The sequence below is a fragment of the Somniosus microcephalus genome, chromosome 10, assembly GCF_052327205.1.
Source record: "Somniosus microcephalus isolate GS21.2 chromosome 10, FLI_Smic_1.0, whole genome shotgun sequence".
NCBI classification, from domain to species: Eukaryota; Metazoa; Chordata; class Chondrichthyes; order Squaliformes; family Somniosidae; genus Somniosus; species Somniosus microcephalus.
This window is the reverse complement of record NC_140996.1, coordinates 183,982,793-183,999,070: the sequence shown is the minus strand read 5'-3', so window position 1 is coordinate 183,999,070 and position 16,278 is coordinate 183,982,793. Positions and strand designations below refer to the sequence as shown.

At 45.4% G+C, this 16,278-nt stretch overlaps 1 protein-coding gene across 1 annotated transcript in view; it reads right to left on the bottom strand.

Moving 5' to 3' along the window:
• Positions 1-13,539, bottom strand: part of LOC147111922 (mesenteric estrogen-dependent adipogenesis protein-like) — a 50,551-nt gene extending 37,012 nt beyond the window's left edge. The window contains exon 1 of the mRNA XM_085999305.1: positions 13,040-13,539. Coding sequence (XP_085855431.1) covers positions 13,040-13,293 — 254 coding nt within the window. The 5' untranslated portion in view covers positions 13,294-13,539. The remainder of the gene's footprint in view (positions 1-13,039) is intronic.
• Positions 13,540-16,278: the final 2,739 nt, after the last annotated feature.

Genomic DNA, 16,278 nt, shown 5'->3' with positions numbered 1-16,278 from the left:
GAGTGTAAAGGCCTCCGGTCTTTACGCGTGGAAAAACCAGACGTAAGTATTTAGTTTTACAGGTAAGTGGGCTTTTAGTACAATGTAGAATTTTTTAAAACTTATTTATAGTTAATATAATCAGTGGGATGTTTTTTTAAATTTTATTTAAAGTTAAAGTAGTGTTTTGGCAGCCCATACTTTTCATGAGTTTGACAGCTCTTACTGTCAAACTCATGAATGAGTTTCCCCTCCCCTGATTGGCTGCACAGTGCTCACCTGATCCCAGCCGGCACATCGCACTAACTACGCCGCTGGATCAGGTAAGCACATCGCGCCGACATCTGAACCGGGCCAGTGACAGGAAATGCGAGCAGGCCCGGGCTTCAGATGTCGGCGCGCAGTGTGAGTGCAGATCGGGGGCTTGCACGCGCGGCAAGTTCCCGATCCTAATTTCAGGGCCAGTGAACCTGAAGTGGTCCCAGAACCGAAACCACTATCCACTTCCAGTCACTCGGAAAAACTGTTCTCAACTCCTAGGGCTGGATTTTGCCATTGGGGCAGGCTGGGGGTGTGTCAGGTGTTTTTCGTGTCAGGAACCCGACTCCGATGTGAAGTGGGAAAAATGTGCGATTTTCCCCTAATTGGGCACTTGATTTCCAGTGTGTGGGAACCCCTGGCCCAATGAGGCTTTCCATCCTGAAAGTCGCCTCCAATGACGTCATCAGTGCTGCTGGATTTAAGGCCTGCAAGCAGCCTTACTTCTTCTGGAGACTGCAAACTTTATGGCCATTGTTGTGATAGAAACATAGAAACATAGAAGATAGGAGCAGGAGTAGGCCATTCGGCCCCTCGAGCTTGCTCCGCCATTCAATGCGATCATGGCTGATCATCCAAATTCAGTACCCTGTCCCTGCCTTCCCCCATATCCCTTGATCCCTTTAGCCTTAAGAAATATATCTAACTTCTTCTTGAATATATTTAATGAATTGGCCTCAACTGCCTTTTGTGATAGAGAATTCCATAGGTTCACCACTCTCTGGGTGAAGAAATTCCTCCTCATCTCTGTCCTAAATAACTTACCGCTTATCTTTAGACTGTGACCCCTGATCGCTTCATTCAGCAAATATGTCCAGCAGTAGGCCAAAGTGTGCTCCAAGGTTCGATGACGCCGCCCTGCAAGCTCTGGTGGAGGGAGCAAGATCAAATAAGGAGGTGCTCTTCCCTTCCTCAGGGAGGAAAATGCCTCCCCAGCAGACTAAAGCTGTATGGATGCAAGTGGCCCAGGAGGTCAACTCAATGTCTATGTGCCGCAGAACCTGGCTGCACTGCAGGAAGAGGTTTCATGACCTTCTCCACACAGGAAAAGTGAGTATGACTTTCCCATCACCCTCAATCTGATCCCCATCGCCTCTCCTCACCAGCCCTCAGCTTTCCCAACCTCTTCCTCCACATCCCATTTGACACTGACATCCCTGCACCCTTACCCATTCCCTCTCTCTGTATGTTCACATTCACTTAACTATCGACAATGCAGCCCTCACACTCCCTATTGCTATGATGCTATGACAACAACTTACAATACACAGGGAGGGCCCTTGGTCTTGGCACCTCACTCCATCTTTGTCTCCTTCTAAGTATCTATGCTATGGAATCTCTACACTCACTCCTTCATTCTCACTCAAACTCCACTTGTGTCCCTCATTGCAGGAAAAAAGAGCCCACAATAAGAGGAAGAGAGCAAGGACAGGAGGAGGGCCACCCTCAGTAGCCCAGCTCACCATGGTGGAGGAGGCGGCCCTGCAGATTGTGGGAGTGGAGGAGGATGCGCAAGTGGGGGACGGACTGACAGGTGCATCACAGCAAGCTGGTGACAGGATAGTTTTGCATCTCTCTCATTGACATTGCATGAGTAACTGATAATGATTCTGAAGGTCTAACAGATTGACTTATGATCGTCTGTACAATTCAATGTGCATGCAAACTTTACCTCACATCTCCAACTCTTTCCTTTACTTCCCCACAGGACCATCGACAGCCCCCGTCCCCACTGTCCAAGAGGAAGAGCCTGAGCTTCAAGACTCCTCAGAGGAAGCTGCAACCTTTGAAGGCGTAGCATCAGCAGAATTCAGCGCACCCAGCACCAGTGCAGACATTTACACCTCGGTGGGAACTGCGCGAGATAGTGTAGTGTTGTCATCTGGTGTATCACAGCTCACAAGTGAGCATCAGCAGATGGTGGAGACAGGGACAGCAGTGGAGAGCCCTCGTCGGAGGGCGCAGGACTCTGCCAGCTCGGCTCAGCTGCATGTCAACCCTGTGCCTCCGGGTCCATCCAGAAGGAGAGCGGTGCTAGAGCTCCAGGAACAGGTGAAGGAGTCTCTGGCAGGTTTTGTCTCCAGGGTCGCTGCGAGTCTGGAGCGAATGGAGGAGTCCATCGCTAACATGGGCAGAGCCTTTGTGGAGGCGTTGGCGCATGAACGCATCAACACGGAAAGGATGGCAACCTCCGTGGAAAGGATGGCTATGGTAGAGGAGAGGATGGCTACGTCCATGGAGGAGCTTAGTCGCCAGGGTATGGAAAACATGGTAATTGTTCAGAATAGACTGACATCTCTTGAGGAGCGATGGTCAGCTATTGAGCAGAGAAACCAAACCTTCATGGAAGTCCTCTGGAGTAGGACTTCCAGTGCAGAAACAGGTCCTCATGGCCCCCCTGAAGTGCAGAAAGGTGCTATCCAGCCACTTGCTACCTCTGAAGTGGGGCTGACCCATGAGAGGGATGCTGGTGGCAGACAACAAGGAAGTGGGGGCTCCTCTCCAAGCGCTCACACGACCATGCCACTGCAAAGCCCTCGGTCAGAGCCCCACCAGAGTCCTCATCCAACTGAGATGGGCGTCTCATCCCCTGCACAGCCGCAGGAGCAGCAGACTGTTGGCGAGCCCACACAGGCTCGCAACCCCAGAGGACGCCCACCAAAGGTGTCGAGGCAGGAGCAGCAAGAAAGTGAGCAAGGGGCCTCCACTTCTGCTGAAGCCACAGGAGAAGCACCACATAGGAGCACGTGTAAGAGAAAGATAATGCACAAGTAGTTACAAGGGTAGTCACTTGGGTGTCATTTTGTGTTTATTTTTGAAATGCCATCAGTTGCTTGTTGTGATAAAAAATGCTGATGCCAAACTGTTGAAGTTGTGGCGTGTGTCATTTCATAAATGGGACTTCCACATTGAGGGCTTAGGGTGACTTGCAATTGTCAGTATGGTGGTCATAGTGATAGATATCCGCAGGTTCTTGGCCATTGTTGATGGTCTGGTAAGAAGCTGCGAGGCAAAAGTGCTTGATTGTCTAGGCTAAGCAAATCTGGCCAAAATGAGTGCGTCCCTTACATCCTGGGCAGCAATGTGCTCGCATGCTGCTGCCACTGGTTGATGCACCTCTGCAAGCTGTTCGTTGTCGCTCTCCTCCTCCTCCTCCTCCTCATCTGAAGAGGCTATGTGATGAGCCACTTGTACCTCAGGCATCTGCAAGCCACGATGCTGTGCCATGTTGTGAAGTGCTCAGCAGACCACGACCATTCTGGAGACCCTGGCTGCTGAATACTGCAGGGCTCCACCTGATCTATCAAGCCATCTGAAGTGCATCTTCAGCAAGCCGATGGCTTGTTCGATTATGGATCTGGTGGAAATGTGGCTGGAGTTGTCGCGCTTCTCAGCTTCATTGGATGGGCTCCTCAAAGGTGTCATTAGCCACGTCTTCAGGGGATAGCCCTTGTCTCCAAGTAGCCATCCGAAAAGTTGGTCTGGCAGACTGAAGAGCGGGGGCACACTAGACTGGCGCAGGATGAAGGAGTCATGGTAACTGCCAGGGTACTTGACGCAAACATGCAAAATTTCCTTCTTGTGGTCACACACCAGATGTACAGTTGACAAAAATACCTGGATTGTGATGGGGTGCCTTAAGGGCCACCTGTGTGCAGTCAACGACGCCCTGCACCCTTGGAAAGCCTGCCATATTGTCAAACCCAACCGCACGCGCAGTTACACTGATTTGATCCTTGGAGAAATTGATGTGATTATGAGCGATGGCAAAAAGGGCATCGGTTACCTGTGTGATGCAAGTGTGTGCGGCCGCCTGGGAGACGCCACTGATGTCTGCTGCTGATCCCTGGAATGAGCCTGAAGCAAAAAAGTTGAGTGCGGTGGTGACTTTGATGGCCACTAGTAAGGGGTGTCCACCTGCTCCTCTGGGCTCCAGCTGTTGCTGCAGCATTGCGCAGATGTCACCCACTACCTCTCGCGAAAGTTGGAGCCTCCTTTGGCACTGCTGCTCAGTCATGTTGAGGTAGCTGATCCTCTGTCTGTAGACCCTGTTTTGGGGGTATCTCCTGCGCTGACGTGCTTCCATGCGCTGGCGCCTTCTGGCCTGTGCAGCTTCAGGTGGGTGAGCAGCAGCTTGGAGCTCCTGCTGTTGCTCCTGCAGTTGGTGCTGCTGTTGTTCAGGGTTCTGCTGCTGCCGCGGCTGGTCTTCGTCCGAATCTGATGTCCAGGAGGAAAGGAAATAAATGGTTCCCATTCTTCTGGTATATACCTCAGTTGAGGAAGCGCTCAATCAAGTTGGGGAGAGGGGTTTCCCAGGTGGTCACACTGGAGATGGGTGTCAGGCTCCAAACTTCCAGAACAATGAGTATGCCTGCTAACAGTTCCCCCAGACCTGAGACAACAAAGTTCTGCCACCTGCAAATGATGATTGCTGAAAACTCCTTTTTAATGGTGGAGCTGCAGCTGTTAGTAAGCAATCCACTTATGATGCCACCAGGATTCACTGGCGTGTTTCAGATGAGGCGTGCAGCACAGGGGACAAGTGTTAAAATCAGAAAGGCCACTCAAAATGGGATTATAGAGGCAATTAAGTGGTTGTTAATGGCCTTAAGGGCCTATCCTGCCTCTTGGAGGCGGGATGGAAACGGGGTCAGAAAACATGCATGTGGGAAAATTGCTCAGAGGCAGGATGGAGGCGGGATCGAGCCCGCCCGCCTTTTTTTGCGATTTTACCACCTCACACGCCTCCAATCCTGCCTCCTCGGGCCTGGCAAAATCGAGCCCCTATTCTCTGATTTCTCCCTTTTAACCAATCGGCAGGAACCTTGGAGAAATATTGTGAACGCAATTTTTCTGGGGGTTCTGACCATCTTACTCCTAAGTTAGGGGAGGAGATTTGGAGAACATCTACAGAAATTAATTGCATATTGTTAAGCCTTTATCATAAAAATTCTAAATACTATAATATTCCTGAATTGCTAATAATGTGACAGGTGAACTTTAACCTTTTAAATGTTATGAAAGAGGCCTCTCTGTCAGGTCTACCATTTATGAAAGATTGCACATATTGTACAGCAATATCTGTTGCTCCAGGAAGAGAGGGGTGGGAGAGATAATCTGTAGGAAGTAAACAATGGGAACATACAATGACTAGATAGGACACAACATACCGGAGAAATCTGGCATTATTGGTGCATAGCCAAACTAGGGGCAGTGCTGAAGTGTGGGCTGTCCGACGACTCCAAACCACGCCAAGTTAGCGAGGCGGACCGTCGGTCTGCAGGGGTTGGAGGGGTCGAGATGTCCATTGTGCAGGTGAGTGATGGGTGCAGGTGTGCAGAGGTAAGTGTGTGAGGTAAGTGTAAAGTGTTTTAATAAGTTTTACTTACCTTTACTTTCTCCTGCAGGCTTCCTCCCTTCAGTTCTCGGGAGTCCCTCAGCTCACCGGCACAGAAAGCAGAATGGCCGCTGAACTGTCAAAAGCTGCAGCCTTCTGCTTTCTGGTCTGGAGAGCTCTCTAACTGAGTTTGAGTAGAAGGACTCAAGTTAGAAGACAGATTGTCAGTGTTTGACAGCTTCACAGAGCTGTCAAACGTTGATTTTTCATCTATCAAAAGCTCTTGACAGATGAAATGTCAATCGCTGACATCACCAGTAACCAGATGTCCCTTAATTGGCCTGCTGAGCCCGCTGGGTGGACTTAACAAGGTCAATCAAGGGAAAGTAGCATGAGTTGGCCACAAGTCGATGGAGGTGGGACTACAACCCAAAAAATGGGAGTCTCGCCTCCAAAAGCTCCCCATTGACAAAATGAGCCCACTGTTTCTGAGAAGGAAAGGGGGTTCGCATGGGCTATGAATCTGTGAAGGTGGGCTCGGAACCTCTAATCTATATAGTTTGTGGCAGCATTAAGAAGGCAAACAAAATCTTATGGTGTATAGTCACAGGGACAGAAGTTAAATCCCAGGAAATTATAGTGAGCCCCGAGGGAAGACTGGTTTAGTTCCACCTGGATTAATGTGCTAAAACTGATCGTTGTATTACAGTGGTGATATCCTGGCTTTGGAGAAAGTACTGAGTTGGGATACCAGGGAGGAGGGATCTGAGCTACAAAGAGAGACAAAGGGAGCTGCAATTGTTTATGGAGGGAAAAAAGCAGTTACGGGGAAACATTTTCAAGATTCTATGGGGCATATATTAATTGAAGCTGAATAAATTATTTGGAATAAGCACAAGACCTGTAACCAGAGGGCATGGATTCAGGTTCAGAATAGGGAAGGTGAACAGAGAGTTTAGATTTAAATATCTCACACAAAGCGCAACGAATGTGTGGACAAACTGCCTGGGAAGCCAATAATATTGCCACATTCAAGAGGCAGCTGAACCAGTTTTTTATTTGGTTAATGAAGTGAGTGAGGAGTATAAAAGAAAGAAGTACAGTGTAGTGATAAAAAGAAAAGCTGCTAAAAATTTGAAAAAACTAACAGAACATACTGGAAATATACAGCAGGTCTGTCAGCATCTGTAAACCTCTTGGATTACACTGAAAATGATAACCAAGCTTTTTTCTTTGCAGATGCTGACTGACCTTGTGAGTAATTTATGGTACTTTTTTGAACTTTGGGACTGGGTAGTGTTCGGTTTCAGCATCTTTTCTAACCTTCGTACTCTAGGTTATTTTGATTCATACCGTAGCTCACTCTCGTGGGTGAGTGCCAACTCCTTATAACTTTGTGTGTCTATCCCAGCCTAGAGATCCAGCTACAGTTTTAATAATGTATCCAGGAAACAACAGCAAACTATGTCTGGTAATGCTTTTAGCTCCTGGGCTTATCCTACATTTCCAAAAGGATTCACTCCAATCTTCAAAAGCAATGGAGCATCGCATATTAAGAAAATTTATTTTATAAATATAAACAAGAAAATAAGGAACAGTCATACAATATAGTTAGATATTTACAGAAGGCATCCTTCCACCTAACTCCTCAAATAGACAAAATAGTAAACAGAATGAACTAAGCTAACCTTTTATAAATAACTTTGAATTAATACACAAAGCTTCTTTACCTGGAAATTCTTACTACTGTGCAAGCCGAATTAATGGCCTGGAATTTGCAGTCAGCAGCGAAGCGAAGGCGTTCACTGCTGTTGGCCCCGAAGTACGCTCCGCGAAGGATCTCGCAATCCCTGTGTCGAGAAATTCGGGTTTTCCGACCTACAATTCAATTCACGGAACTTAATGGGGATCCCTTTGTTCGAACTGTTGCAAAAGGGTGATGAGTTGATTTCTTGGATGGCTAGATGCTTCCTCTTCTTTGGCTTCTTCCTCTTCTGCACCTTCCTCTTCCCTCTGTGAGTGGATGCTGTAAATCTAAAATGACAGCATAAATGCTGGAAATACTCAGCAGGTCAGGCAGCATCTTGACCTGAGACATGAACTCTGTTTCTCCCTCCACAGATGTTGCTTGACCTGCTGAGTAGTTGCAGCATTTTCTGTCTTCTCAGAAGCCTTCCTTTACCATCCGAGGCCTTACGAACATCCATCAGCACTCCCTACACACTTTAAAAGCTTTTAACATCTATTGCAGCAAGCTACTACTTCAGTCAACTCAAAAAAAAAGTCCAAAAGCTTAAATGCAAACTTATCTGAAAGATACCACCTTCGCGCAAACCCATCAAAGACGCAAGTTTGTGCATTCCACCTCAGAAACCGTGAAGCCAAACGCCAGCTGAAAGTAACCTGGTGTGGAGCAACACTGATGCATTGCAAGCACCCTATCTACTTAGGAGTCACCCTTGACTGATCCCTCACCTTCAAGAACCACATCGAGAAGACAAAGGCAAAAGTGAGCATATGAAACAACATCCTGAATAAGCTCACTAACACAAGATGGGGAACAAGCCCGAAAACATTGCGAACCAGTGCACTTGCTCTTTGCTATTCCACTGCCGAATACGCCTGCCCTGCATGGGAAAGGTCTACTTATGCCAAGAAGATGGATGCCGTTCTGAATGCAAGCTGCCGATTTATCACAGGTTGCTTAAAACCAACAAACACCAACAGCCTATATATCCTGGCGGGTATCGCTCCCCCTGATATAAGAAGAACGGTAGCCAGCAAGAAAGAGCGACTCCGTCAAACATCAGATGAGAGACACCCTCTGCATTGTCATACACCTACACCCAGCCGCCTAAAGTCAAGAAAGAGCTTCATGAACAGTGTTGTTCCATTACAATCAACCTCATCTGAAGCCCGCATCGCCTTGTGGAAAGACCGACTCGCCAGTCTTGAACAACCCCCAGCGATGGAAATTTTACTTGATGAAAGCCTTCCCCCAGGAGCTAATTGCAACTGGGCAACCTGGAAGTGCCTTAACAGATTTAGGGCCGGTGTAGGTTGCTCAAAGGTGTCACTAAGCAAATGGGGATATTCAACCAGCCCGACAACTTGTGAATGTGGAACTGAGGCACAGACTATGCAACATCTCCTGCAATGCCCATCGTTAGAGGAACCCTGCACTGTTGCAGATCTTGCTGAATTCAACAACAAGGCGCAAAAATGTATCCAGTTCTGGCTGGGCTATGTATAGACTTTCCGTGGACACGATAAGAAGAATCTGAAAGATGTGTGTGTCCCTTTAAGAGGAGCTGACAGCGCCTCTGTGGGTCTGCTTGTACGCTGAGTTTACCTGGCGTGCTTAGGACCCAGCGCTGAACTCAGTACTGAATTCAAAGTTCGCCGTGGAGACGTTAAGTCGGCGTCACCACTCCCTCATTTTTATTTGCAGGGCAATACTTCTTAACGGCAGAAGTACCAGGCCTGGTAAAATGGAGGACGCCGCAGGACCCATGGTGAAAGAGCAGCGGCTGCCCTCTTTTCGCCATTTTTTTGCCGGTAACGGGTGGCGTTAAGCCCCCGAATTTTTAGCCCGAACTTTTTAAAATAGTTAGAGAGAGCAAAAGAAAGAATGGGGTTCTCACATGGGGAAAAGGCAAACCTGAAATAAAGATGAACAAACGTAAAAAAATGTTTAATTTTTTTTTAAAGTTTCTTAAAAATTTAAGTTTTTATTAAAATGGACAAATTTCACACTGCACAAAATTAAAATTAGTTTTCCAGACCCTTAACATTTGTTAGCAGTCAATACGCTGTTAAAACCCCAGTTACACCTAATCCCTTTGGGTCTAACATTTAGTGGGGAATTTAACAGCGATATTACTGCGGAAGAGTTTTTGTCAGTTTCAATGATTTAAGAGATTTCACTGATTGCCAGCTCCATGGGGGGTGTGGTGTGGGCACAGCGCAGCCAGTTTCGGAGCTGTCATTGACAGACCACAACATCGGGATTGCCGCATGCACCAAATCCCAAAGTTGCGGTCAATTTCAAAGGCGGAATGACCACGAACGCTGCTGGTTCGCCATCATCCCGACCTCAAATTCCAGGAATAAAAACAGAAAATGCTGGAGATGCTCAGCAGGTCAAGCAGCATCTGTGAAGAGAGAAACAGAGTTAACGTTTCAGGTCGATGACCTTTCGTCAGAACTGGAAAAAAGCAGGAAATGGAACAGATTTTTAAGCAAGTGAAGTGGCTGGGAAAGGGAGGAGGGGATGAAAGAACAAAAGGGAAGGTCTGTGATAGGATGGAAGGCGGAAGAGATTAAGAGACATTAAGAGATATTCAAGGCAAAAGGAGATGGTAATGGAACAGGTTAAGAAATAAAGGATGGCTCTAGATGAAGTGTAAATTGTGCTGGCAGAATGAAAGACAGCTGCCAAATTCCAGGCCCTTGTTTCTTAAAATTCAAACCAATTTTTCTTTCTTTCAAGTGTTTCAAACTGATTGGTTCAATCTCTGACATTTTCAAAAACACTCTTTGATGTAAACAGAACATTTTTTTAATCCAGGAAAAGAGTTACTGGGACTTCTGGATTTTGAATATCCCGCCACTCAAATTTAAAAACAAACTGTCAGGGCGTGAAATTCAACATCGTCAGGGCACAAAATGGGCGGTCACAGATCAATTATACACCCATTAAACACCCCGCCCGATTTTCCTTTCCAGTGAAGTCAAAGGAATCAGAAACTTGCATAAAACAATGTAACTGACAAAATTTGTAACTTGCAGATGCAATTTAATGCAGGAAAATCTATTGTGATTTGGCAGAGGGGCGATCATGTGGATTATGTGCTAAATGGCAATGTACTTGAGGTATCAGAGCAAGAGAGAGATCTTGGGGTTTTCGTGGAAGGTCACTAAAACCATCAGCACAATGTTCCCAGTTGGAGATGCTTACTTGAATAACATAGAATATAGGCTATAACATAGAATTCCAGAGATGTCAATTTAAATCGATACTTGGCCCTGGTGAGACCATACCTGTATATATGTGATGGATGCAGGCCCTATTCAGCGTCATGTTTAAAATATATACCTTTTCTGATCAATTTTAGCCAGACTGACGCACTGGATTAGATCTATGACTTCTAGGATTTTCTTGATCATTTGTCTTGAGAGTTTGTGGGTAGAACTAAATAGGGGCAGACATGAGTCATGCCAGATGAGTATTTCAGTTAGCTCTTCTTCAGGTCTGAGTTAGGAAACTACTCATCAAACAGCGTACACTTCCCAACGACCCAAGTTATTATTATAGATATAATTCAGTGATTACTGTGCTGTTAAGAAAGAAGTGGGATTTCCCCCACCCCCAACATTTGTTACTTGTTACTTATGAAAAAGTCTGCTTTTGTTCAAAAATATATGCTTCAGCTTTCACCATGCCTTTAGTTAATTTGTTTAACCATATTTCCACAGTACTGTGATGAAACAGAACTCTGTGGAGACCAAAATGTGCTCCAAGTAAGAAATATCAAATGATTCAGTTACAGAGTTTTGATGGGATTGGAACAATTTGAATACTTTTTTTTATTTTGGCTTCAGGAACAAGTTTAATGTATCAGTGTAAGTTAAGCACTTTCATGCTTTTTAACTGCTAGTTTATTTCTGCTTCTATGTAAATTTATTTCTGGTAATGACTCTGGTTTGTAGTCTAGCCACAACTATAAGATTTGACAGCCTGGTGTTTTTCCAACTATCGAGGATAGGAGCATATGGTCAGCAACCCACGTGGAATTCTGGTGCAAGAATTTGGCAAAAGGGTAATGGATGAACGTTACCCCATGTATAAAGTTATAAGTTTTAGATTATAGGTGTGGGTTTGTCTATGGAAGCTTTCTTTTGACTTGAGCATGGATCCTGAAGCCTGCTAACCCATTCACTCCATGTAGGAGGGTATGCTTCGGGTCATAGGTGTGTGTCTGCCGATGCAAGCCGACCGTTGACTTGAGAACAAATAAGGAACATCGGGAGCCCAAATCGTAAGACTGCACTTCTGTGTTCCATTATTAATCTCACCTTTAGTAGTCTGGCTCCATTTCCTGACAGTACATTGTACAGGAACAGTTACAATCTAGTAGAACCTGAGGTTTCTCCATTTGGGATTAATACTTGTGGTTATTCACCTCTCTTAGGATATTAAACAAATTAGGGAATGTTGGTGATTTTAAAGTCCACTGGAAGAAACTGGGCTGATGGACCGAAGGACCTTTTTTTGTTCTTTACTGTGTATTTTTACTAAGAATATTCTATGGTCTATCAGTGTATTTTCCTTTAAATTCACAAAAACTTCAAACTTCCAGTGTTTCTGGTAATCAGCACAAGAGTAGTCAAATCAAGCAGCTCTTAAATGAATCAAATGTAATAAGTCACACAACACCAGGTTATAGTCCAACAGCTGTATTTGAAATCACCAGCTGTTGGACTATAACCTGGTGTTGTGTGACTTCTTACATTTGTCCACCCCAGTCCAACTCCGGCATCTCCACATCTTAAATGAATCAGTTTCAGCTTAACTCAGTTGGTAGCAATCTCGCCTCTGAATCAGAAGATAGTGGATTCAAGGACTTGAGCAAATAATCAAAGCTGATGCCTCAGTGCAGTAATAAGGGAGTGCCATGTTGTTGGAGGTGCTGCACTTCAGATGAACAGTTAAATCAAGGATCCAAGGTTCAAGCAGGTATTAAAGATACCAAAGACATATTAGAAGAGTGGCAAGTTCTCCTGATACCTTGATTAACATTCTATCCTTCACCAGTATAGATTAACTGGCTATTCATCTCATTACTGTTTGTGGAATTTTCCTGTGTGCAAAATGGCAGCCACATTTGCCTACTTAACAACACCGACTGCACTACAACATAATAATGTATTATATGTGAAGTGCTTTGGGATGCTTTTCTAGAGATATAAGTTTCTGTTCTATCAAATAGCTTATTTACTTTACCGATCACTAGCATTGCTCAAATGTGAATATTTTGTCATTTGTAAACCAATATTACATCATATGTATGAAACTAAACAACAGCTAATATTTTTGTGACTTAATTACAATGGCTAAAAAGGTTCAGAATGAGAAAAACCTGGAAGCATTTCTGAAACGAAATTATTTCACTTAATAACCTGTGTTAATTCAGGGCGTTGGAAATCAACCCATGCCAATCACTGGTGTAGGAACAAACTTGCTGACTGAAGCGTGCCTTTAATTCACCTGTCTCTCCACCCCCAAAAATGAATCGTGTACACGTTCAGGTTTGGTGCCCAATATTCCCAGCCGGGAGACATTGCTCATGCAGTGGAGTTGTCCCTGCCTCAATAAGTTTAACACTTGCTGCAGATTCTCACCTCTGGATGCAGTTGACCAGGTTACACTGCTGCCCGTCCACTTTGACTTGTCCATTGGAGATCACGTTGTATCCGGCTCCCGGTTCCTTGCTGACCTGAATGGTTTTTCCCACCAAAAGGAATTGCGATCGCTGCAAGCTCAGCAGCAACTCGAGGGGCAGCACCGCGATCTCACAGTTCATGGCAGAGGGAGAGACGGACGGCAGAGGGGCATGAGGGCTGCTCACTGGGGACCCGGGGCAATCGGCAGACATCTCAACAGGCAGAATGAACAAGGACACGTGCTCGATTGGGCTCTGCAGGTCACACAGCAGATCCGAGTTTCCAAAACTGGCGTTGCAGGTGCGTTGTTACCTGGTCGGACTGGAGTGTGATCAAACTGAGCTTTGTTCTACTTCCTAAAAGTGAAATAAAGGCGAGGAATGCAAATGAGTCAACACTCCCAAGTTTAATATCCTTAACCCGGACTCACCCTTGAACAGCCGATGCCAGCAGAACCAGATCAAGTGGTTTAAATCTGACTGACAGACAGGGTGCTTTAAGGACTGCCCCTTTTCGGGGTAGCTGTATTTCCTTGTGGGAAGGGCAGGAAGAAATGTTGCCAAACTTCTCCCCAGTAGAGTCCATGCTGGGATAGGTTGTAGATTATGGGAGGAATGGGCACTGGAGATCAGCCTCACTGCAGCAATGTATTCACAATGAGGATCTCAGCATGTATTCACGATGAAGATCTCAGCATGTATTCACAATGAGGATCTCACCATTTATTCACGATGAGGATCTCAGCATGTAATCACAATGAGGATCTCAGCATTTATTCACGATGAGGATCTCAGCATGTATTCACAATGAGGATCTCAGCATTTATTCACGATGAGGATCTCAGCATGTATTCACAATGAGGATCTCAGCATTTATTCACAATGATGATCTCAGCATTTATTCAGCTATAATCATAAGTCAGTTGTTGATAGGTAATGCTTTACTCCTCATTGTCAGTCCTCAATTGGACACGCCAGGCTAGATTTCAACTTTCTGACCAGGTGTAAAACTGGCGTTGCGCCCATTATAGAAACGTCCTGATTGGTAAGCTGAAAATATAAGCCACTATGTTTAATAATAAATTCGCAGGTTTCCTGTGGCGTTTCTCGTATTTAGTTAGAGGTTTTATAAGAACGGGGTGTTATGCCAAGTTACATGGGACATTAACTTATAAATATTGGGGGTGGTGCTGGGAGTATTGGGAGAGGAGCCTGAAGTCTGACAGGATTAGATTGTGGCCTCAGGATCTAGCAATATTAAAGGGGGGGGTGGCATTCTAGGGTCTAAGCATTGGAAGGGAGGTTTTAGGGTTCTGGGAACACTGGACAGGTATCGAACTAAGCTTATCAATATGCTGCCCTTCAGCAACATCATTCAGAGACACAGGATGAACTTCCATATGTATGCTGACGATACCTAGCAGTAGCTTGCTATCACTTCCCTCAACCTTACAACTGCCTCAAGTTGAAGTGCAGAATTGGAGTTGTGTAGGAGCTTTTCTCTGCATCTGACTGTGATACACTCGACTTTGGTGGGGAATGGAATATGCAGAATCAAGCACTCCTGGATTAGGTATAGCAGTTAGATACAGAGTAAAACTCATATTCTACCCTAACATTGTGCCTCAGTCCAACCTAAGAAGAGCATCTCCAACTGCAGCAGTCTGACTTTTTTCCAATTTCCCACACCAGCTATCCCATGGCCTTGCTAAGTGACATTGCCAATTTTGTGGCGATTAGTGTCAAATTAGGGGATGTTTATGAAACCATCCAAGCTAATTTTATGTAAGTCACATACCGCCAGAGGTGAAAAGCCAGTGTCTACCCCACTGAACTATCCAGTCTCCCCGATAACTAGGATATGGTACATTAAAATCAGGTGCAAAGTATGGTGCACTGCAATAAAAAGGTAGAAAGCCATCATATTGTCTACTGCCAGACCCAAGCCACTGACTAAGCAACAAAAATCAGGAAATCTACAACCAGCAAGATTGAAAAGCGGTGAGAAGGAAGAGAGGATGGAGAAGGAACTTATGGAAGTAATCATGTACTGGATGGTTGCATGATGCACATGAGTTCACAAAGTGACTCAAATTGGTGCTTTAACGGGCTATGCCATCCCTGACAGATCGTAATTTTTTAGGAGAATGTTTTGAGAAAAACAATTGTATGTAAGTACTGTAAATGCATCTGTGTATTTAATACATATGGTATATGTTTGATCAATTGTAAAAATGGATCTGGGCCAAGAAAAATATTCCCTTGTGGTTTAATTTTGATGCTAACCTTGGAAACTAATTTCATCTCAAAGGGTGTGTATTCATTAAAATAAATTCCTTTCTCATTACTCGAGCAGTCTGGGTGGTCCACATCTTAGGACAAAGTGTACTGTATTTCTGTCAGAAAGAGGCACACAAAGCTATCTTGCAATTCATACATTAATTTGGAATCCATCAAAGATTTTTTTCAAAAATAGTTGTCAGCTATTCAATGTTTTTTTAGTGTTGGTTTCACTGATCTTTAGCTGTACCAAACTGCGCAGCAAAGAATACTTACAGAATGCAACTGATGTGCCTCAATAAATCCGAGACTCGATGTTAGCGAAACAAAACAAGGCTTTTATTGACTTAGAAGGTAACACACAGAGGAGAATGTATCTTCCATCCAGAGGTCTGCCGTACTGGATGTGCTGCAGGCTGGGCCAGCTTACATAGGAGCCAGGTATGGGCGGAGCCCTACACACAGTACAATACAATGGAAATGAAACTGAAACCAACCACAGTCACAGGCAGAGAAATACTGATGAGTGATGAATGGAATATTTCATCACATTCACCCCTTCTATAGATTTAGTCTGTTCGGGGGTTTGATAGTCCTCTGCGACCGTGGTGCCGCGGGTGTCGGCTGGGTGTCCCCGGTGGCCTCCTGGGTCTCTGCCGGGGGTGCCGCCAGGGTTGTTGAAGGGGTAGTTGGTGGGGGTACTGTTGGTCGATGTTCTTCCGGGGGTGATGAAAGAGTAGTGGGTGGGTAAGAGTTGCTGTGGTCATTGTTGCTGCTGTTGTCGTGGTTGTTGTCGTTACCGGCTGGGGCGACGTCTTTTATGGACACGGTGTCCTCCCTTCCATCGGCGTGCCAGACATACGCGTATTGGGGGTTGGCGTGGAGTAGGTGCACTGACTCCACGAGAGAGTCCATCTT